The sequence below is a fragment of the Lethenteron reissneri genome, chromosome 52, assembly GCF_015708825.2.
Source record: "Lethenteron reissneri isolate LAM-NWPU_2019-01 chromosome 52, ASM1570882v1, whole genome shotgun sequence".
Classification (NCBI taxonomy): Eukaryota; Metazoa; Chordata; class Hyperoartia; order Petromyzontiformes; family Petromyzontidae; genus Lethenteron; species Lethenteron reissneri.
In genome coordinates this window covers 951,019-969,018 of record NC_083830.1, presented here as the reverse complement: position 1 = coordinate 969,018, position 18,000 = coordinate 951,019, and the positions used below count along the sequence as shown (strand labels likewise).

General features: G+C 47.2%; 1 protein-coding gene across 1 annotated transcript in view; it reads right to left on the bottom strand.

The window, feature by feature from the left end:
- The window catches only part of BOP1 (BOP1 ribosomal biogenesis factor), a 56,413-nt gene extending 41,751 nt beyond the window's left edge, over positions 1 to 14,662 (bottom strand). Inside the window, 4 exon segments of the mRNA XM_061573323.1 lie at positions 3,249 to 3,362; positions 11,980 to 12,119; positions 12,926 to 13,016; positions 14,507 to 14,662. Coding sequence (XP_061429307.1) covers positions 3,249 to 3,362; positions 11,980 to 12,119; positions 12,926 to 13,016; positions 14,507 to 14,620 — 459 coding nt within the window. The 5' untranslated portion in view covers positions 14,621 to 14,662.
- Positions 14,663 to 18,000: the final 3,338 nt, after the last annotated feature.

Sequence of the window (18,000 nt, the reverse complement as noted above, 5' to 3'; positions counted from 1 at the left end):
GTGAGGGATTAGCATGATGCTATGTTAATGTGAGGATTAGCATGATGATATGTTAAAGTGAGGGATTAGCATGATGTTATGTTAATGTTTTCCCACCTGATGACGGACTCTTGTGTTGTGCCCGAAACGTCGTGATTTATTTTATTTTATACCTACGTGACTTTACCGAAAGAACCAAAGAGTATTAATTTGATTGTTTAACAAAGATTGATACATTTCGCCTCATAGGAGCAAGTAAAACTATGCACAAGACAGATTAAAATGGATACAAAATAGATGGTAAAAATGGGACAAAGAATTGATTCTTGAATCAAATCATGGCTAAAAACAGCAAAAAAAGCACTATACAATGTAACCGGTAGTGGCCAAGACATCCCAATGCTGAGAGATCACGTGCTAATTACTCAATTGGGATTACACACATAGCAGCAACATCGCCCATCTACAACAACTTGGCAAGCCTCACTGAGTCGTGCGTCTCAGTGAGGCTTTCCTGGGTAAACAAGCGTAATACTACCTATGGGAGGAAGCCGGGGAACTCAGAGGATAGCCATGCAGAACACGGGGAGAACATACAAACTCCACACAGAAAGACACCCAAGACGAGATTGGAACCCAGGTCCCCGTTGCTGCGAGGCACAGGTGCTAGCACTGAGCTGCCACCCTGTGACACAGGATTCCTCGCAAGATCTCCGTGGAATTAAATCAGTTTCACCATCGAGCTGGGCACCGGCGCCGCTCCCACGAGCCACCAGAGACGTTTTCAAAAGCGTCACTCGCAGCCTCCTTTCCTCTGCTCGGGCGCGCGCGGGCGGCCCCATCCCAGGCGCGGAGCGGACTAAGCGCATTACCACGTGGCGGCAGTGGAAACGCTGTGCAGCGCTGTGGAATTTCAACGCATTGAACCCAAGCAACAGACGTGATTCATGCCCATAAGGGGGCAGGGTGGGTGGGGTGGTGCAGACGCGCACTCCCATCCATCATCCTGCCTTGCCACGGATCCTGTCGTGTTACTACTTGAGTGACACCGCCTTTGATGGACTCGGTGCTTCAAAGTCTCTGGTCACACACACCTGCTCTTCACAACGTGACCGATCGACAAGGCTACGACGGGAAGCCACGAGTTGTACGAATGCGTGGACTTGAAGCCGGCTGACATTAGCAATGAGCAAGGACGAAGGGCAGATCAGACGATAGGGCGAAGGGGGTGGGGTGGGGGGGGGTACGAGCGTGAGCAGCATAACCAACCGTCTCTCCTCAAGTGCTGATATCGCACGACCGTATCAGGACATCAATCGAATCAATAAAGTGGAGGCCTGGGCGTTCAGGCAAAAGCAAGTGGGCTTCAAACTGACGCCGTCTTGCATCCCTGCAAGTTCCACCAACCCACCGTGGCTCCTGTGCGTGGCTTCTTGCTGTGAGGTGCGTGAGAGTTAACGTTGCACTGCAGCCCCTTGATTTTTTTGTCATTTTTATTTTCACAATTTTTCCCAGTATCTTTTAAAACAAAATTCAGTAATAAATAGCAAATTCACTGTTTATTATAAAAGATAAGCCTGGAGTGGGTGAGGGTTGCAACTGAGAAAAATGCAAACACGTTTGTGATAAGGTAATGTGGGTGATATTACTCGGCAGTTAGCTGCTGACCGAGTCAAACAGGGCGAGATCCAGGAAGCCACAGGAACAATCTGGTCAGAATCACTGCATCACCTGACACGGTTTCTTCAACGGGTGTCACGACCGTGCTGTGGCCTGACCCAACAATCAATTACCAACCAAAACATCGGCCGTGAGAGCCGACGGAGGTGCGGTTATAGGAAATGCCATCGCTCTCCGATCCCGAGTTCCGCAGTGTGCGCGAGGTGTTCGTTCAGCACGTGCCGCTGTGCTCACAGTGCGTCGTCATCGCTCGTGTGCACAGCTGCAGCATCAACAGTGAATTAAGTGGCCTGAGATAGACGCGCCGCAGAGACATCCGACGGCAGGGGGGGGGGGGGGGGAGAGGATTTCCTTGTCGACGCATCTGGCCTGCATTACGAGGCTTTGTATTTCCAGTAGCAGGGCCGAGAGCCAAGCTCCAACTCCCTCGCTGCTGCACCCCCCTCCTCCATCCCTCTCGCTCCATTCGCCCCGTTAATATCCGGCTCGGAGGTACATATTTTGCTCTTTCCGGGGCTCAATCCAAGCCCTATAAAATTATTACCAATGCTTGTTCTTTTTTGTTCATTGTAGACTTCTACAACTGGAACTAAACGAACCTGTGATGTTTCGAGATTAGCCACAGTCCAAAAAAATTTACCTGTGATGAGTGCTCAAGCAAACACAAATCGCCAAACGTCACTGTCCGCACCAACAGCGTACAGTGCCGAACAGTGCCGTGCATGAAATTTGTGTCTTATGATGACCATCATTATTGTGCTCAAGGCTCAAGGTTCATCTTCAGGAGGGTCCAGCCGTGTTTTCGCAGTAGGGGGAGATGATTGCTGCGGAGTGTAAAGTCCCAATTGAGTAATTTGCGGTGTCATTTTGGAATTTGGCAACATTTGTATGGTGACGCTGGCACAGTGGCCCACTCTTGCGAATGCCGTCAGGGAGATCTTTAGCGTCCGTTACACATTAGACAGCATGTATAGTACGGTTAATGCACCCACAGTAATGACCAGAGCAGTCTTCCCGATTCGAACCTCGAACTTCTGCAACAAGCAGCGAACGTGCCGTCGCTGGGCCGCATCACCACCCGCAAAAACTGGGCACAACGACAGTGGATGGTTTCTAAATGCACAGAAATATTGACACACGCTTGTACCACGCTCACCTGATGATCAGGTCCCACCTGGTCAGGCGATGGCTCGGCTCGCCGTTGGTTGCTCTCCCCTGCACTACGGACGCAGTGGGGGAGCCCACAAAGCCCCCTCGGCCCACAAAGCCCCTTCCCAGGACAATTTGGCCCAAAAAGGACATTTCACCAGTTGTGACATTTGTGGCGTGTGGAGAAAGATGCAAATGAATATGCCAGCGCAAGACGAGGAATAATCTCGATTTAGCTACAGATGAGTGGCTTGAGTTAACAAAGTAGGGCATTGCATGGACATCAGCTGTCAGCCTTGTCCAGACCACCATCTTAACAGAACAGAATATTTGTGGCCATTTTTGGTAAGCAGCACAGAGTTGGTATTGAAGGCTAAACTTGCAAAGCAGGATACATTTTACAAAAAAAAACGAGCGGAGTGATAGTGGGGGGACCTCACCTCCTCATCAGATGTGTCGTGTTCATATTCATCCACCGCCGGCTTCTGATTGGCTGCTTCGACCGGAGTCGCAGAAGGCAATGCTGCACTACTAGAACCATCTCCTTGCTGCTCCTGAACACAGGGAAGGAGGACAGGGGATGAACGTCATCTCATTTACACGACAACAGCAAGATTAAGTTTCCCATGCTGGGCTTGGATGATCGGAGTGAAACCAAACCAGACACCAATCGTCATCATCACCCACGAGGCAGGATGGCAGCGCAATGGTAACACTTGTGCCTCACAGCCAGAAGGACCTGGGTAACTTTGATGTGTGGAGTTTGTTCTCCCACTGTTCTGCATGGGTTAACAACTTGGGGTCCTCTGGTTTCCTCCCAGAGCTAAACAAACATGAAATGAAACCAATATTGGCCAATATCCCAATGCTGAAAATTTACCCACAAATTAATCAATTGGAATTACGAATAGCAACATCGCCCCCTTCAGCGAACACTTAGCAGGAGTGCTGAAACAGTCTTGGGAGTCAACACGCATTACAACAAAGAATATGAACCCATCTCTAAATCCATCTTGCTCATGTGCTTGATTGGCTTCTAAACCGTCCATGATTCGCCACTCTGATTTTCAGGGATACGTTACAGGAATTGACAGCAAGCTAAAGGGTCTGTGATTCTTCAAATAAGGTCTCGCTCTCTTTAAATAGAAGAAAACCTGATACACCATTCCGTGATAGAGGCATTCAGTTATGTAGACATTTAGTGAATAGTTCATCTCACTCTGTGCCAGCAGCTGGTCCCAATTCCTTGATGATGCCCACGATTGTATCTTGTCCTGGAACTCCTTGTTTTTATTCCACAAAGAGATTTTTGGGATCGCCCACGTAATGATCTGTCAAAATCTGTGTCGTGAAAAACCCTCCACCACCCAACACAAACAAACTGTCTCGTGTACAAGTGTTCATCGCAGAAATTGGCGTTGGTTCATCTCAACGGTGACTTGAACACCAATCTTGACAACCAAAGTCGTCAATGAAGAGATACACGATGTTTCATTTTAAATTGTTGTGAAACATCATCAGGATAAGAACCAGGAAGCCAGAATCACGGAGTCACCTGACCCTGCGTCTTCAATAGATTTTGTGTTGGGTGGTAGAGGAGTCTTAACGACACAAATTTTATCAAATCATTTCGTGGCCCAACCCGAGAACCAACTATGAATCATGATCGTGCCAGCGACAACCTGCATGTCAGGTTCAAAGGGTCGTGGTTACTTCTTCAAGTGCAACATCTGTAACACCCTCCTCCTCCCAACCTCGTAATGATCCACATAAGCTACTTCGTTGGGCTATAATTTGTGGCCAGGTCGCTTTAAAAAACAAAAAGCTATAAAGCTCAGTGGGCCTTACCTGATAAAAAAGTTTTTTTAGTTCCGTTTAGATTTCTTTCCTATGGTATATTACTATTACTAGCTTTACTACCCGGCTTCGCCCAGGACTTGGATTCACCACGCCTGGCCGCCTTTGTCTCCCCAGTGGCATGTTCACACACCACACCAGTTACTCGTTTGAGGCTCAGTCGACCTAGGGGAGGCCCAGGACCAGTTAAAATAATCGTCACCGGTGGTGGCTGTGAGCGGGAATCGAACTCGGGTCGCTGGGTTCGAAACGCAGCGCGCGAATCGCTACGCAGTCGCTGCCACCCCCACACACACAGGATAAAGACAAAGATCCCCCGTGTAGCCTGTGAGACTGTAGGGGGCAAGTGCTGTTAGCGAGCACCTATGAAGGCCGGCACAGCACACGAGGGGGTGGGTGGTCAGCACCACGCCCGGCCGCCTTTGTCTCCTCGGTGGCGATGTTCACACACCACACCAGTTACTCGTTTGAGGCTGAGTCGACCTCGGGGAGGCCCAGGACCGGTTGAAATAATCGTCACCGGTGGTGACCGTGAGCGGGAATCGAACTTGGGTCGCCGGGTTCGTATCGCAGTGCGCTAACCACAACACTACCGCTCCCCCCACACACACAGACACACAGACAGCGCGCTAACCACTACACTACCGCTCCCCCCACACACACACACTTGCGCGCGGGTCCATAGGTACACATACAAGTGCTTGCAGCACACACACAACTTTCAGGGTGCGTACGGCAGTAAAGGACTGAAATACTAAAGCAGCAATGCCGCACGAAGAACGCCTTAGACCTGGAACACATTTGTATGGCATTTTACTCGTGGAAGGTTGGGGGGGGGGGGTGCGTGATGTCAGCAGGCACACTGCGTTACGCTTCCGCATACGGGTCATATGACAGATGTGACGTCACAGCTCACTTGCCGTGCAAAATATATGCATTATTGCGCCCCCCCCCCCCCCCCAAAAAATACAAAAGTCTATTTTTATCATTTTTGCATGGTGTACAGTCTGGAAAGTACCCACATGGCAAATTTCAAGTTTGTTGCATGTCAGGAAGTATGCTAAACATGTTGAACAGACACACATTCACAAATTTCCCTTTTACATATATAGATTATTTCTGTAGAAATTTAATTATAATTTCTCTCCTGTTTTATCATTCCATCTATTATCATGCACCACAGTCCTCAAGGACAACTCTCTGTAATGTAAAATCAACGTCCTCTCGGCTGTCATGGTGCTCACAGATCGTTATGGTCTGGTTTGTCAATGATGGCAAGGGCACACCACGACCTCACACCTAAATCTTGACTTAAAGCTTTCGTGACTGCAGGAATTCATATTCTTTGCGTCTTTCGGTAAAGTCACGTAGATACCTAACACCTCTCTTTGAAAAGAAAGACGCGAGGTAAAATTAAGAACAATATAACGGTTTCAAAAGAAAACAACAACGAACGGGAGAGAAAGATGTATTAAATGCCTGCAAAAGTAGCACGCAGTTGTTGAACCAAACAGTTCGTGCGGCACCCCAGGCTTCGACTTGTCACAGACAAACTGAGGAACGTTTAGTTGGCAGTGAGTGAACTGATGTCGTCATGAAATAAAATCTGTGCTTCAGGCGAAAAACAGGAAAGAATTGCCGAAGCTGCCAATCCCTTGGGAACAGCCTCCTCCTCCCCAACACCCCTCACGACAAGAACACAGCAGACGCGATCGCAGGGCGGTGGTGGTGGCAAAGTAGCAACAACAACACAAAGGCGAGCGCAGGGTGGTGGTGGTGGCACAGTGGCAACAACAACACAGACGCAAGCGCAGGGTGGCGGCGGTGGCACAGTGACAACAACACCACAGACGCGATCGCAGGGCGGTGGTGGTGGCAAAGTGGCAACAACAACACAAAGGCGAGCGCAGGGCGGTGGTGGTGGCACAGTGGCATCAACAACACAGAGGCGCGAGCGCAGGATGGTGGTGGTGGCACAGTGGCAACAATGCTCGTGCCTCACAGCAAGAAGCGCCTGGGTTCCCAACTTGCTGTGCAGAGTATGTATGTTCTCCCCCTGTGCTGCATGGGTTTCCTCTGGGTTTTCTGGTTTCAGTATAGACAATTTAAATTCTATTGGCCAAAACATAAAAAAATTACCTGCAAATCATGAAAATGGGCATCACATAGCAACATTGCCCACTACAAGGAAAAACGTGATAGAACCCTCCTGAAACCAAGTCTTACATGTAATTTTTCAGCATTGAGATGTTTGGCTAATACCGGTCACATTGTATGATTTTTTTAGCTATGGAAAGTGGAAAATCTGGAAAAAAACAAGCAGAAGAGGCGTAGAACATACCAACTCGGCACAGAACGGCACCGGAATTGGGAATAGAACGAGGCCCTTCTAGCTGTGAGGTGCGAGCGTTACCACTGTTACCCTGCCACCCAGCTGATGAACGGATTTAGGCTTCCTCTGCCATGTCAGCCAGAATTGACTGAATAAATAGCAAATTAAAGTGATGCATCAGATACGGTGAATTAATTGGGGCCACGGCAGAGCTGGCTCAATACCCAGCGCTATCGTCTTAGTCCAGAGACACTGAGAAACCTCTATGGTTAAATAAGTCTGAAGCACACACATTTTCAAGGTATAAAGCTCCGACATATAAACAAAAGAAATTCAGAGTGATTACAGGAAAAAAAACCTCAACTCAATGACAGCAAGAGTTTGCTCTGGCAATGAGGGACAAACAAAATACCACTGACGCTCAGCCATAACCAGTTATGGAGCCACTCCAGGAATTTGTGATTTGGGTTTCATGGTATTTTCGTTATAATGCTTTAAAACAACACGGCTATTAAAAAAAAAAACTCCTTCGAGTCCAGGCTGCACATCATGCCCTCTAAGCAGTAGCTTGTGATGCAACGCTTCTGAAATCCATGACACCATCTGCATTTTATTATTATAACTACCTCGATGAAGCGTACGCCATCATTATATATTTTTTATATTTTCGTGCCGATGCACAGCCGTGCGCATTGCCTGGGAGCACGAGCGGTCGGCGAGCCGACGCCGGGCACGGCTTAGAGCGTGCGCAGAGCCGACCGGAGCTTCCCCGTCCACACCAACCCACGGCGACCCAAAAGAGACCTTCGCTGCGAGAGCCCAGAAAAAATCCTCGGCGAACTCCTTCCTGCGTTCAGCAGAGTGCTCCCTCCCGGCTCACGCGGTCCGGGAGGAGTCGGGCTATGGGGAATTAAGTTTAAAATATAGTCTGCTCTGTAAGGAATAATTTACATTTGATATTCATCACAAATGAAGGCGATGCTCTGATTTACAAATGGATATAGTCTGCCAGTAGAGGGCGATGTTGCTGCTGTGAGCGCAATACCAATTGAGTTATTTGCAGGTCATTTTGCCATTTGGATGTTTGGCCAATATCAGTTACATTTCTTGTTTTTTTAGCGATGGAAGGAAACCAGAGAACCAGGAGGAAACTCATGCAGAACAGGATGAGAATTTACAAACTCAGAAAGGCGCCCGAGTGGGGAATCGAACCAAGGACCCTCTTGCTGCGAGGCACGGGTGTTACCGCTGCGCTGCCACCCCCCGTCGGCCAATGACGATTCAGGAGTGTTATGCCAAGGCGCATCGTCGTCATCATCAGGTGCAACACAGCACTTGAACTCGCCAGATATTTACGTCTGTATTTGTGCCAATCGCAGAAACCGGAGGCGTAGCGCCAGCCATCTGTAACGCTTCACTCCCACTAACCGCCCCCCCCCATTCTAGTTTTATTTGTGACTGTGCAGTACACAGAGAGAGACGACAATAATGTACAGACAGCTGCACACAGGTCTTACGGGTCACACTCGAGCCAGGAGCGCTACAACCTCGGCCGGAACTTTACACCGGAATAAAACTTTCACAAAAAACCCCCCACCTGCTTCAAAGGGTCACTCTCCGACCCGTGGGGACGAGAGTGTCTAGACAGCACTTGGTCCACAGAGCACTTGGGGAGCGAGCGTGGGCGGAGGCCTGGGGGGCCCTGCACACGCAGCATCACCTGGCTCTCATTTCATGCTTGAGCCAACGAGGGAGGACGATGGCATGAGATGCACGCAATCGCACGAAGCTTGCTTCATGGATCTCATTATTATTACGACAACTGCGCTTATTTACCCAGGAGAGCCTTGCTGAGCCTTAAGACTCTTTAGTAGGAGAGTCCTGCCAGGTTTAAGCAGTAAGGAGGCAATATCGCTGTGTGTGTAAAATCCAAATTGAGTAATTTGTAGTAAATTTTTTAGCATTGGGAAGTTTGGACAACTCCAGTTACATTGCATGGTGTTTTAGCTATGGGAGGAAACTGGAAAACCTAGAAAAAATCTATGCAGGAAAGCGGCCATGTCAGGAGTAGAACTCAGGAGCTTGTTGCTGTGAGGCATGAGCGTTACCACTGCACAAAATGTGAAAGCTCAAACTGACTTCTCGCTTGGTTTTTGGTGTCAGTGGTGGAAATTCCTATTTACTACACAGCAAGGGTGAAGTCTATCCATAGGCTAGCCATGGTTAGAGATGTGACAATGATCCACGATTTAATTAAACAGAAATAATCATAAAAACCACGCGTCAAAAATTTGGATTATTATGCAATGGAAATTTCCCAAGGCTATCTTTAAATATAATAGTTTTTCAATGGGTGCGCCTCTAAGCAGATAATATATATAAAAATATATATTTGTTTATTTCGGTAAAGTCACGTAGATAGAAAATAAAAAAACAATGAAAAAAAAAATTTAAATAAAAGCTTTATTTTCAATGTAAATGTTTTATTTTTTTAATTTTCTATCTACGTGACTTTACCGAAAGAACCAAGAATATGAATTCCTGCAGTCACGAAAGTTAAGTCAAAATACGAAAAAAATAATGGGAAAAATACTGATCTGAACTCTCAAGTGACCTCTGCTGGACACAATCAACAACCGCATGCAATAATTTAGTTAAATTGCTGACATGCCGGACTTGCCAAGTAAAGTTTCTTTTGGGACAGCAACCAAGGAAGGGAAGAACAAAGTTTCAAGCTCATGTGCTGGATGTTAGGATTTGACCTCCTGGGTCAGCCACTATTTTAGCTCTGGTGTGAAATCAAATGTCAAAAGTGACATTTCTTGACTTCTCGTGACTCGAAGGCCCTGGGTGAAACAGTTTGTAGTTCCAGTCCATTAAGAATATGGTTAGAATTAGTGTCACTAAAGAACCACCTACATGCTGAACTACACGTTGTTTATAGACTTCTGGAGCGTGGAAAATTTGAACTGCTTTTATGAGGTTCTATAAATTACAGCTTTGGGCAGAAGTGGTTTCTTATAAATCAATTATAACATGCGTCACAGTTGCGTGGATTGAAAAAGCAATTTTATGGGACCACGATCTGGGTTTACCATCAGCACTTGCAGAAAATTATACGGGAGAGGGGGTCATCATTTACGCAGCAGCAGTAGAAAGGCAATGGTGCTGCGAGACGCACCACCGTATACATATTATATGGCGATAACCATCCTGCGCAAGATAAAAACCCATCTGATCCAAGAGCAACAGTGAGAAAGGAGTAGGGAACTTGAGAGCATGCTGTTCATTTCTCGTTCCTGAACCTCTGCTAAGCTCATTACCAGAGCACTTGCCAAGGAGCCCAAATTCCTTTCCGCCCCATGCACAAAAATCCCATTTTCCCTGCCAACCTGAACAAAACGAAAACTCCGAAACCGGCTCAAGTTTTCAACGGAAAGGCTTACCTATATTAATAATAATGACTTACAGCCTTTAATCAACACACTGTTGGATGACGGCCCCCCCACACCGTGTCGGTCAAGTTGGTTTGACTATACCTCCCCACGCTGGTCAGTTCAGGCTGACGAAAGTTGAGAGGGGGTGGATCAGGACTGTTTCAGATATAACTTACCACTGATGTTTTAAGTGGTCAGGAATAAACTCATGTCGACGGGTTCACTGGGCAGTGCACGAACCAGTGCCACCGCTCCCCCCAGTGACTTCCTTGAATACTTCCCACTGTCCTCCATACGAGGTTCATAAAGGACCCTAACCTGACCCCGAGTCACCGCTTCACGCATCTGCCTCATCACAGCTCGCAGGCTATGCAGTCTCCCTCAGCCGGGTCGGCACTCGACTGGGTGTCCACGGCCAAGGCTCGCTCCCAGGAGCCGTAGGCGCGGAGCTGCATGGCGTGGCCAGATGGCTGTGCCGCGTGCAAGCCCTCGCACGCGGCACTCCACTCGGTGAAAGTCCCAACGCAGCGCCCTCGGCACAAGAAATCCTCGAGTTTCAGTGAGGCTTTCTTGGGTAAATACCGAGCATCATCATTATTGCTAAAGCATTCTTGTTTTTATTGTAAAACAGAAAGAACATGGGCATTGTGAAACAATGTCACATGAATTTAGAGATGGGAAGAATTGCGATGAAGTCAAAGTTTCCACATGCTCAAACATCTATTTATTACTACGACTAGTCGGCCCGTTTACCCAGGAAAACCTCACCGAGTCTCAAGACTATTTCTCAGGAGGATCTTTACCAATTTCGCACGAGTGGTGGTTGTTGCTGCCATGTGTAATCTCAATAAAGTACTCTGCAGGTTATTTTTCAGCAATGAATTATTTTGACCAACACCAGTTAGAGGGAATGTTTTTTTCTGTTCTGTGAGGAAACCGGAGAAATGGGAAGAAACCCATGCACAACCAAGGGAGAACGTACAAACTCCGCACAGAACAGCATCCGAGTCGGGACTCAAACCGAGCAGCTTCTTGCTGCGAGGCGTAAGTGCAACCACCGCGCCACCGCCGCCATGCCACCGTCACCCTGTCACAGGATGAAAACTAAAGCGGTGAGGATACTGGCAAGGAAGGGCAGCGGGTCCTCACCCAACAGACACTACACTGCCCCCCGATGGAGGCAGAGTGCACAGGCCATTCTGCGCCCTGTAAATGGAGAATTGTATTTGGGACAATTGTGGGGTCCGTAATTTCTTGGCTACGAAAGCTGCAACAGGCAGGAGGAGGTTCTCGCAGTCAATAATACCAATACAAATAGATTTTTTGGTTTGACCACTAATTTGCGCATTCGTCTGCAAGTGGGGCGATGTTGCTAAGTGAAATCCTAATTGAGTAAATGGCGGGTAATTTGGACCATGAAGCAGGCACACAGTGGCCTACTCTTCACAAATGGTGCGAGGGGATCTTTAATGTCCCCTGTGAAGCAGACGGCAGTAATGAGCCAATAGAAAACGTGTGAGCTCTGGTAAAATGTGTGTGACTCACATCAGCTGGATCGGAGTGAGTTCCCTCATGCGCTGAGGACTTCCCCTCAGCTGTCACGTCACCATCTCCATCATCACTCTCATCACCGTCATCATCTCTATCGCTGTCCTCCGTGTCACTGGAGCCAGAGTCCTCCAGGCCTGCATGGAGTGATTGACACAGAGAGTGACGCATTACAAATGATGCAGCTCAACAGTACAAACATAGTAGCGAAGAAAGCATCATGATACCTATGATGACATGCAAGCAATCACTACGGCACTCATACACAAAGCCTTACATTTTAACAAGTGAAAATAAAATGGTTAACAGTTTGCTGCACACATGCACACATCAATAGAAATAAACGTAACATTGTGACATTTTCAATTGACAAACTAAGCAAGTTACTGTGGTGTAGCGGTTAGCGCATAGGAGTTGAAATGCAAAGATCAATGGTTTCATGTTCAGGCGGCGTGGCAGTTGAAACAATAGACTTTTATCTTGACTTAAAGCTTTCGTGACTGCAGGAATTCATATTCTTTGGGTTTTTCGGTAAAGCCATGTAGATCGAAAAAATAAATAAAAGTATTTTATTTTTTCTAATAATAAAAACAATACAATTATTTTATTACTTTTTCAATCTACGTGGCTTTACCGAAAGACCCAAATAATAATATAAAAGACTTTTAATTAAATTCCCCTCACTGGCTCTATCCACCCAACAGTCGAAACGGGTACAAATCGATTGGCCAGTTGTTTGTTGGGGGTAAAACGTGGATACTCCCACATCTTCTAAGACTTTTATGGTCAGCATGGAAGAGTAGGCCAAGATTCCTTCTCGAGGAGCTCCCTGCTAAGGAGCTCGCAGAAGCTGCCAAGGTGTGGTGCCATCATCAGCACTGGTCATGATGACCTCCGGATCTTGACTTTATAAATTCAGACTACTACGTTCACCATAACATACCCGAGTAGACGCTCTCTTCGCTGTCACTCGCATCTTCATCGCCTTCTTCACTCTCGTCCTCCCGCCGATCGTCTTCCACTGCAACAGGGGCCTGTGTGCACACCCACAAACCTTGAGATACTGCCATGTTTCTATGCCCACAGGGAAGCATGTGGACAATTCCATTTTAATTTTCTCCGCATCTGTTGCTTGTGCAGCAACGATGCGGATTTCAATGGCAAAGCCAATGAAATGAAAAGTATCTCCACTTCGCGCAAATACCCTGAAGACGGAGTGAGCAGGGCCTACTCACGCGCATCTTGGAAGGACCTGCAGCTGTCGAGCAACCGGTCAAATGGAAGGGTGCTGGTTAACCTCACAAATCACACATCAAACCCGGCTGTCGAAAATATCACCATCAACAATTTTCATATCTGCCCATATTTTTAATAAACCCAGCTCTCTGTGCATTCTACAAAATCACAAACCTCAGGGACCTGCGAATACACGGCTCGATGCCAAACGCCAGCAATAACAGTATCGGAGAAGAGGCAAACGCGTGCATCATCACATTAACCGATATGCGGGAAAAACCCGCATCTTCGGTTTTCATGCACCCCCATGGATTGGTTTATTGCACAGCGTGCAAACGTTGTGACCGCCACTACATTGGAGAAACTGCTAACGCCTAAATGCCAGGTTTGCCCAACATCTTCTGTTAGCCCGCGATGAAAATAGATCACGTCCAAGCCAGTGGCTTGTGGACTCGTCTTGATCTCTGGTGGGGGAAGTGAGACCAGGACGAGGAGACGGCAGCTGCCTCGCATTGAAACTGAACTCGGTTCAGCTAGCAGCAGTGAATGAACGCCTCACCTTCTATGAAGACAGTTTCACTATTGAGCGCTAGACAAACCGAATCCCGACTTAGTTTCATATTGTTTCATTGCCTCAGGAGCGTCAGGCGGTAACATTGCTATCACGATGCTAGTGATTGGGCAGACTGTGCCTTGTGCTCACAATCATTCCCATAATGCAATGCGCAAGTAACATCTACAACGTAACTTTTTATAGAACCATGGTTAAAACACATTTAGATTATTTAAGGGTTATTAAAGGGTGTGTCTGTTACCCAAGAGTTACTATGCAGTAACTATACAGTAACTCTCCATACGCCTGTTTAAAAACGGGTAAGGAAGCATGGTGGTAAGTGCAGTCTCCCCACCATGTTGACGTCGACTCTGGCCTCGGTTTGCGCTATTCAGGGGCCACTCTCCGAAACGTCGTCAATTTTATATTTTATTTTTGAAGGCCACGCCGTGCGATTAAACACGTGTTCAGTTGCTTTGGATCAGCAATATGAGCTGCTTTCACCCTCGAGACATGACGGGGTCAACGTGGCCAAGAGATGCGTGGTCACTCGCCCCTAGCCATGCACTTGCCCCAATGTCCCCCAATCGCATCTGGCCCCCCAATCGCCCATGGCCCCTCACTCGCTCCTGACCCCGCACTCACAGGAAGCCTCGCACTCGCCCCGAGCCTCGCACTCGCCCCAGGCCCCCCACTCACTCCAGGCCCCCCACTCACTCCAGGCCCCCCACTCGCCTGCGCGGCGTCCGGCTCCTCGTCCTCCGCGCGCCGCTTGCTGCTGCTGTTGCTGCTGTCGCCGCCACTCGCCCGCGCCGCCGCCGCCGAGCAGGAGGAGGAGGAGGCCGCCATGCTGCGCACACGTGGGTCTCGCTCTGCAGTGTAGCGGAAACGACGTCATCAGACGACTCCACTGTACCACGTGCACTGTCCCTACGCAAAATGGCCGCCGCAGCGATGGCACGCGCACGCGTGATGACGTTAAAATTACTTTAAACTTTCGTGATTGCAAGAATTCATATTCTTTGGTTCTTTCGGTAAAGTCACGTAGATAGAAAAATAACTAAAAATAAAGCGAACAAAAATAAAGAAAAAAAACACGAATGTAGCATGTATGTAGCCTGGTTCTTAATCGGAGTGAGTGTCATGGCAATCGAAAATGTCGACTGTCGCCTGGTTTTAAACTGGTGAGCGCATTGACAATAACTTTTTGGTACCAATAATAAGTCAACATTATAGACTACCAGTACGCTCACTCAGGTTAATAACCATTGCTACAGTCTACATTATCGATTGCCAGTACACTCACTCCGATTAAGAACCAGGCTACAGTCTACATTAGTTTTTTTTCCATTATTTGTATTCTTTAGGTCTATTTTTATTTCATTGTTTTCATTCACTTTATTATGATTATTTCTTCTATCTACGTTACTTTACCGAAATAACAGAAGAATATTAACACAATGTATTATTACACTTGTTTAGCCAGGAAAGCCTGAGTCTGAAGGTTTTTGTAGGGTCCTGCCAAGTGTTTGCAGTAGGGGGCGATGTTGCTACACCTAAACCCAATTTAGTATTTTTTGGTTCTTTCTGTAAAATCACGTAGATAGAAAAAACTAACAATAAAATAATAAAAAAGAAAGTAAATAAAAATATCACGACGTTTCGATCGCAACACAAGCGGTCGTCATCAGGCAACGGAGTCAGCCTCTAAAGGAAAGTATGGGCGGTGCACGAGTGCCAATGCAGCAACAATGCCAATGCAGCAGAATGCCAATGCAGCAGCAAGCATGAAAAGAGATCCCACCAACAACCTTGTTACAAAAACGAACAATATAATCACTGAATCAGCTTCGTTAATTGAACAGACCAAACGGTTTTCCTTAAAACCTTCTGCTGCCAGACCACCCAGATTATATGGCTCACCAAAAATCCATAAAGAAGACACATTACTACAGACGTGACAAGATCTGAAATCGCTGCAACCCTCAAAAGCGCTAAGATCACAGCAACATCAGTAAGGAGGAGCGCTTTTAATTATTTCAATTAAAAAAGAGGGAAGATATCGTCATCCTCTCAGCCGACAAGGGCAATGCCATGGTCATCATGGACAAAAACGTGTACAACAAAATTCAGGACCTACTTAATGATGGTAGCTACACAAACATTTAAAGAGATCCCACCAACTTCCTCATTACAAAAACGAACAGTATCATCACTGATTCGGCTTCATTAATTGAACAGACCAAATAGGTTTCCTTAAAACCTTCTGTTGCTAGACGACCCAGACTATATGGCTTACAAAGAAAATCCATAATGAAGGTACACCCCTTCATCCCATCGTCTCCACCATTGGCTCACCCACCTACAAGCTGCCCGATATCTGTCGGAGACCTTGCAGCCATTCACTGGTAAGACCACCTCTTCTGTTCTGAACTCAGCTCACCCGGTTTCGTCAATGAAAGACATCTCACTGTCCCCAGGTGATTTACTCGTCAGTCTCGATGTAGTTTTTTTGTTCACCAAAGTTCCTGTGCCCGATACCATTGTAATCATTGAAGACCTGGTCCAACAAGGATTGAATGCTGATGTACCGGCCCTGGTGAGACACTGCCTCACCAATACATACTTTCCTTGGAATGGAACATTCTACGAACTGAAGGCACCCCAATGGGTTCTCCCTTATTTCCGGTTGTAGCCAATATTTTCATGGGTAATTTGAGACGGAAGCCATCCAGGCATTCACTCTACGCCCGTCCCTGTGGAAGAGGTACGTAGATGACACGTTTGCCATCTGGCCACATGGCCGACCGGCTCTAAACCAATTCCCAAACCACATAAATTCCATACACCCAGCCATTAAATTCACCTTCACCATGGAGGAAGAAAAGGATGGCATGCTACCCTTCTTGGATGTCCAAATAAAAAAAGAGACTAGATGACTCAATGAGCCACTCTGTCTACAGGAAAGTAACCCATACTGACGCCTACCTAAAACCTGATTCCCACCACCATCCATCCCAGACTTCCCTCATCAAAACGCTACACCATAGAGCTCAATGTATCTCCGACCATGAATACCTAACCAGTGAACTCAAACACGTACACCAAGCTCTCAAGTCGAACAGATATTCTGACTACACAATCCGCAAAGCCATCACCCCAACCGTGAGGAAGGAGCCATCTGAGGATCCAATCAAAACCATCACCCTGCCATACATAGCTGGGATAACCAAAAAGATTTCCAAAATCTTGAACAAACACAAGATCCAGGTCCGATTTAACACAATGCATAACATTTGTGATCTGATCCCATCTGTGAAGGACAAGATTCCTGACATGCAATATCCCCGTGTCTACAAATTAAGCTGTATCTGCGGCAGCAGTTACATTGGGGAAACTAAGCGACATGTCTCGGACCATGTCCGTGAACATAAGGCAGATTTGAAACATGGTAGAACCAATACTTCTGCCGTGGCTGATTATTTTAATGCGGCTGGCTCACACGAAATTGATTTCTCTAAGACGATGGTACTTTGCAGGCCTACTGGCTGTCAACAAAGATTCGTTCATGAAGCCATCCATATATACAGACACAGAGACAATTTCAACCGAGAGGATGGTTATAGACTCAGCAATCATTGGAAATGTCATCAACCACTTTGGGTCATGACCGTCAGCAGTGTGGTGTGGAGCGGGGTGCAGGGAGTTTTGCTGCTGCATTGGTATTCTGCTGCTTATTCTTTGGGTTTTTCGGTAAAGACTTTAGCGAAAAAACCTAAGAATATGAATCCTTGCAGTCACGAAAGCTTCAAATCTAGAATTCTGCTGCTTGATTGTTTTGCTTCTCCAACTTGTTTACATTTGCCTTTAATATGTCTTGTCAGGTCTCTTGTGGTACCGTACGGATGGAAACGCCGAATGGGGTTTGGCAAGGAGACGTCCATCCGCCTGTATACCCCCCCCCCCCCCAAGCTTGTCTGCGTGGTTGTCCTAACTGCATTGAGTGTGGAGGAGTTACCAGCCCCTCGGACACGTCCAGAGCCCTCCTTGGCCACTGTGGCCCACGGCTGCCAGTGCCATGAGGTTGAAAGATTATCAGGAACAGCCTCCCCCCCATGGCACTGCGGACGGCCACCAGTGTTACCGACTGGTAGTCACCAAAGAGGTGGGGATTGTTCTGCTGATCATCATCTGGCAATTGCTGCCCACTCTGAGAAGGCGCTGGAGAC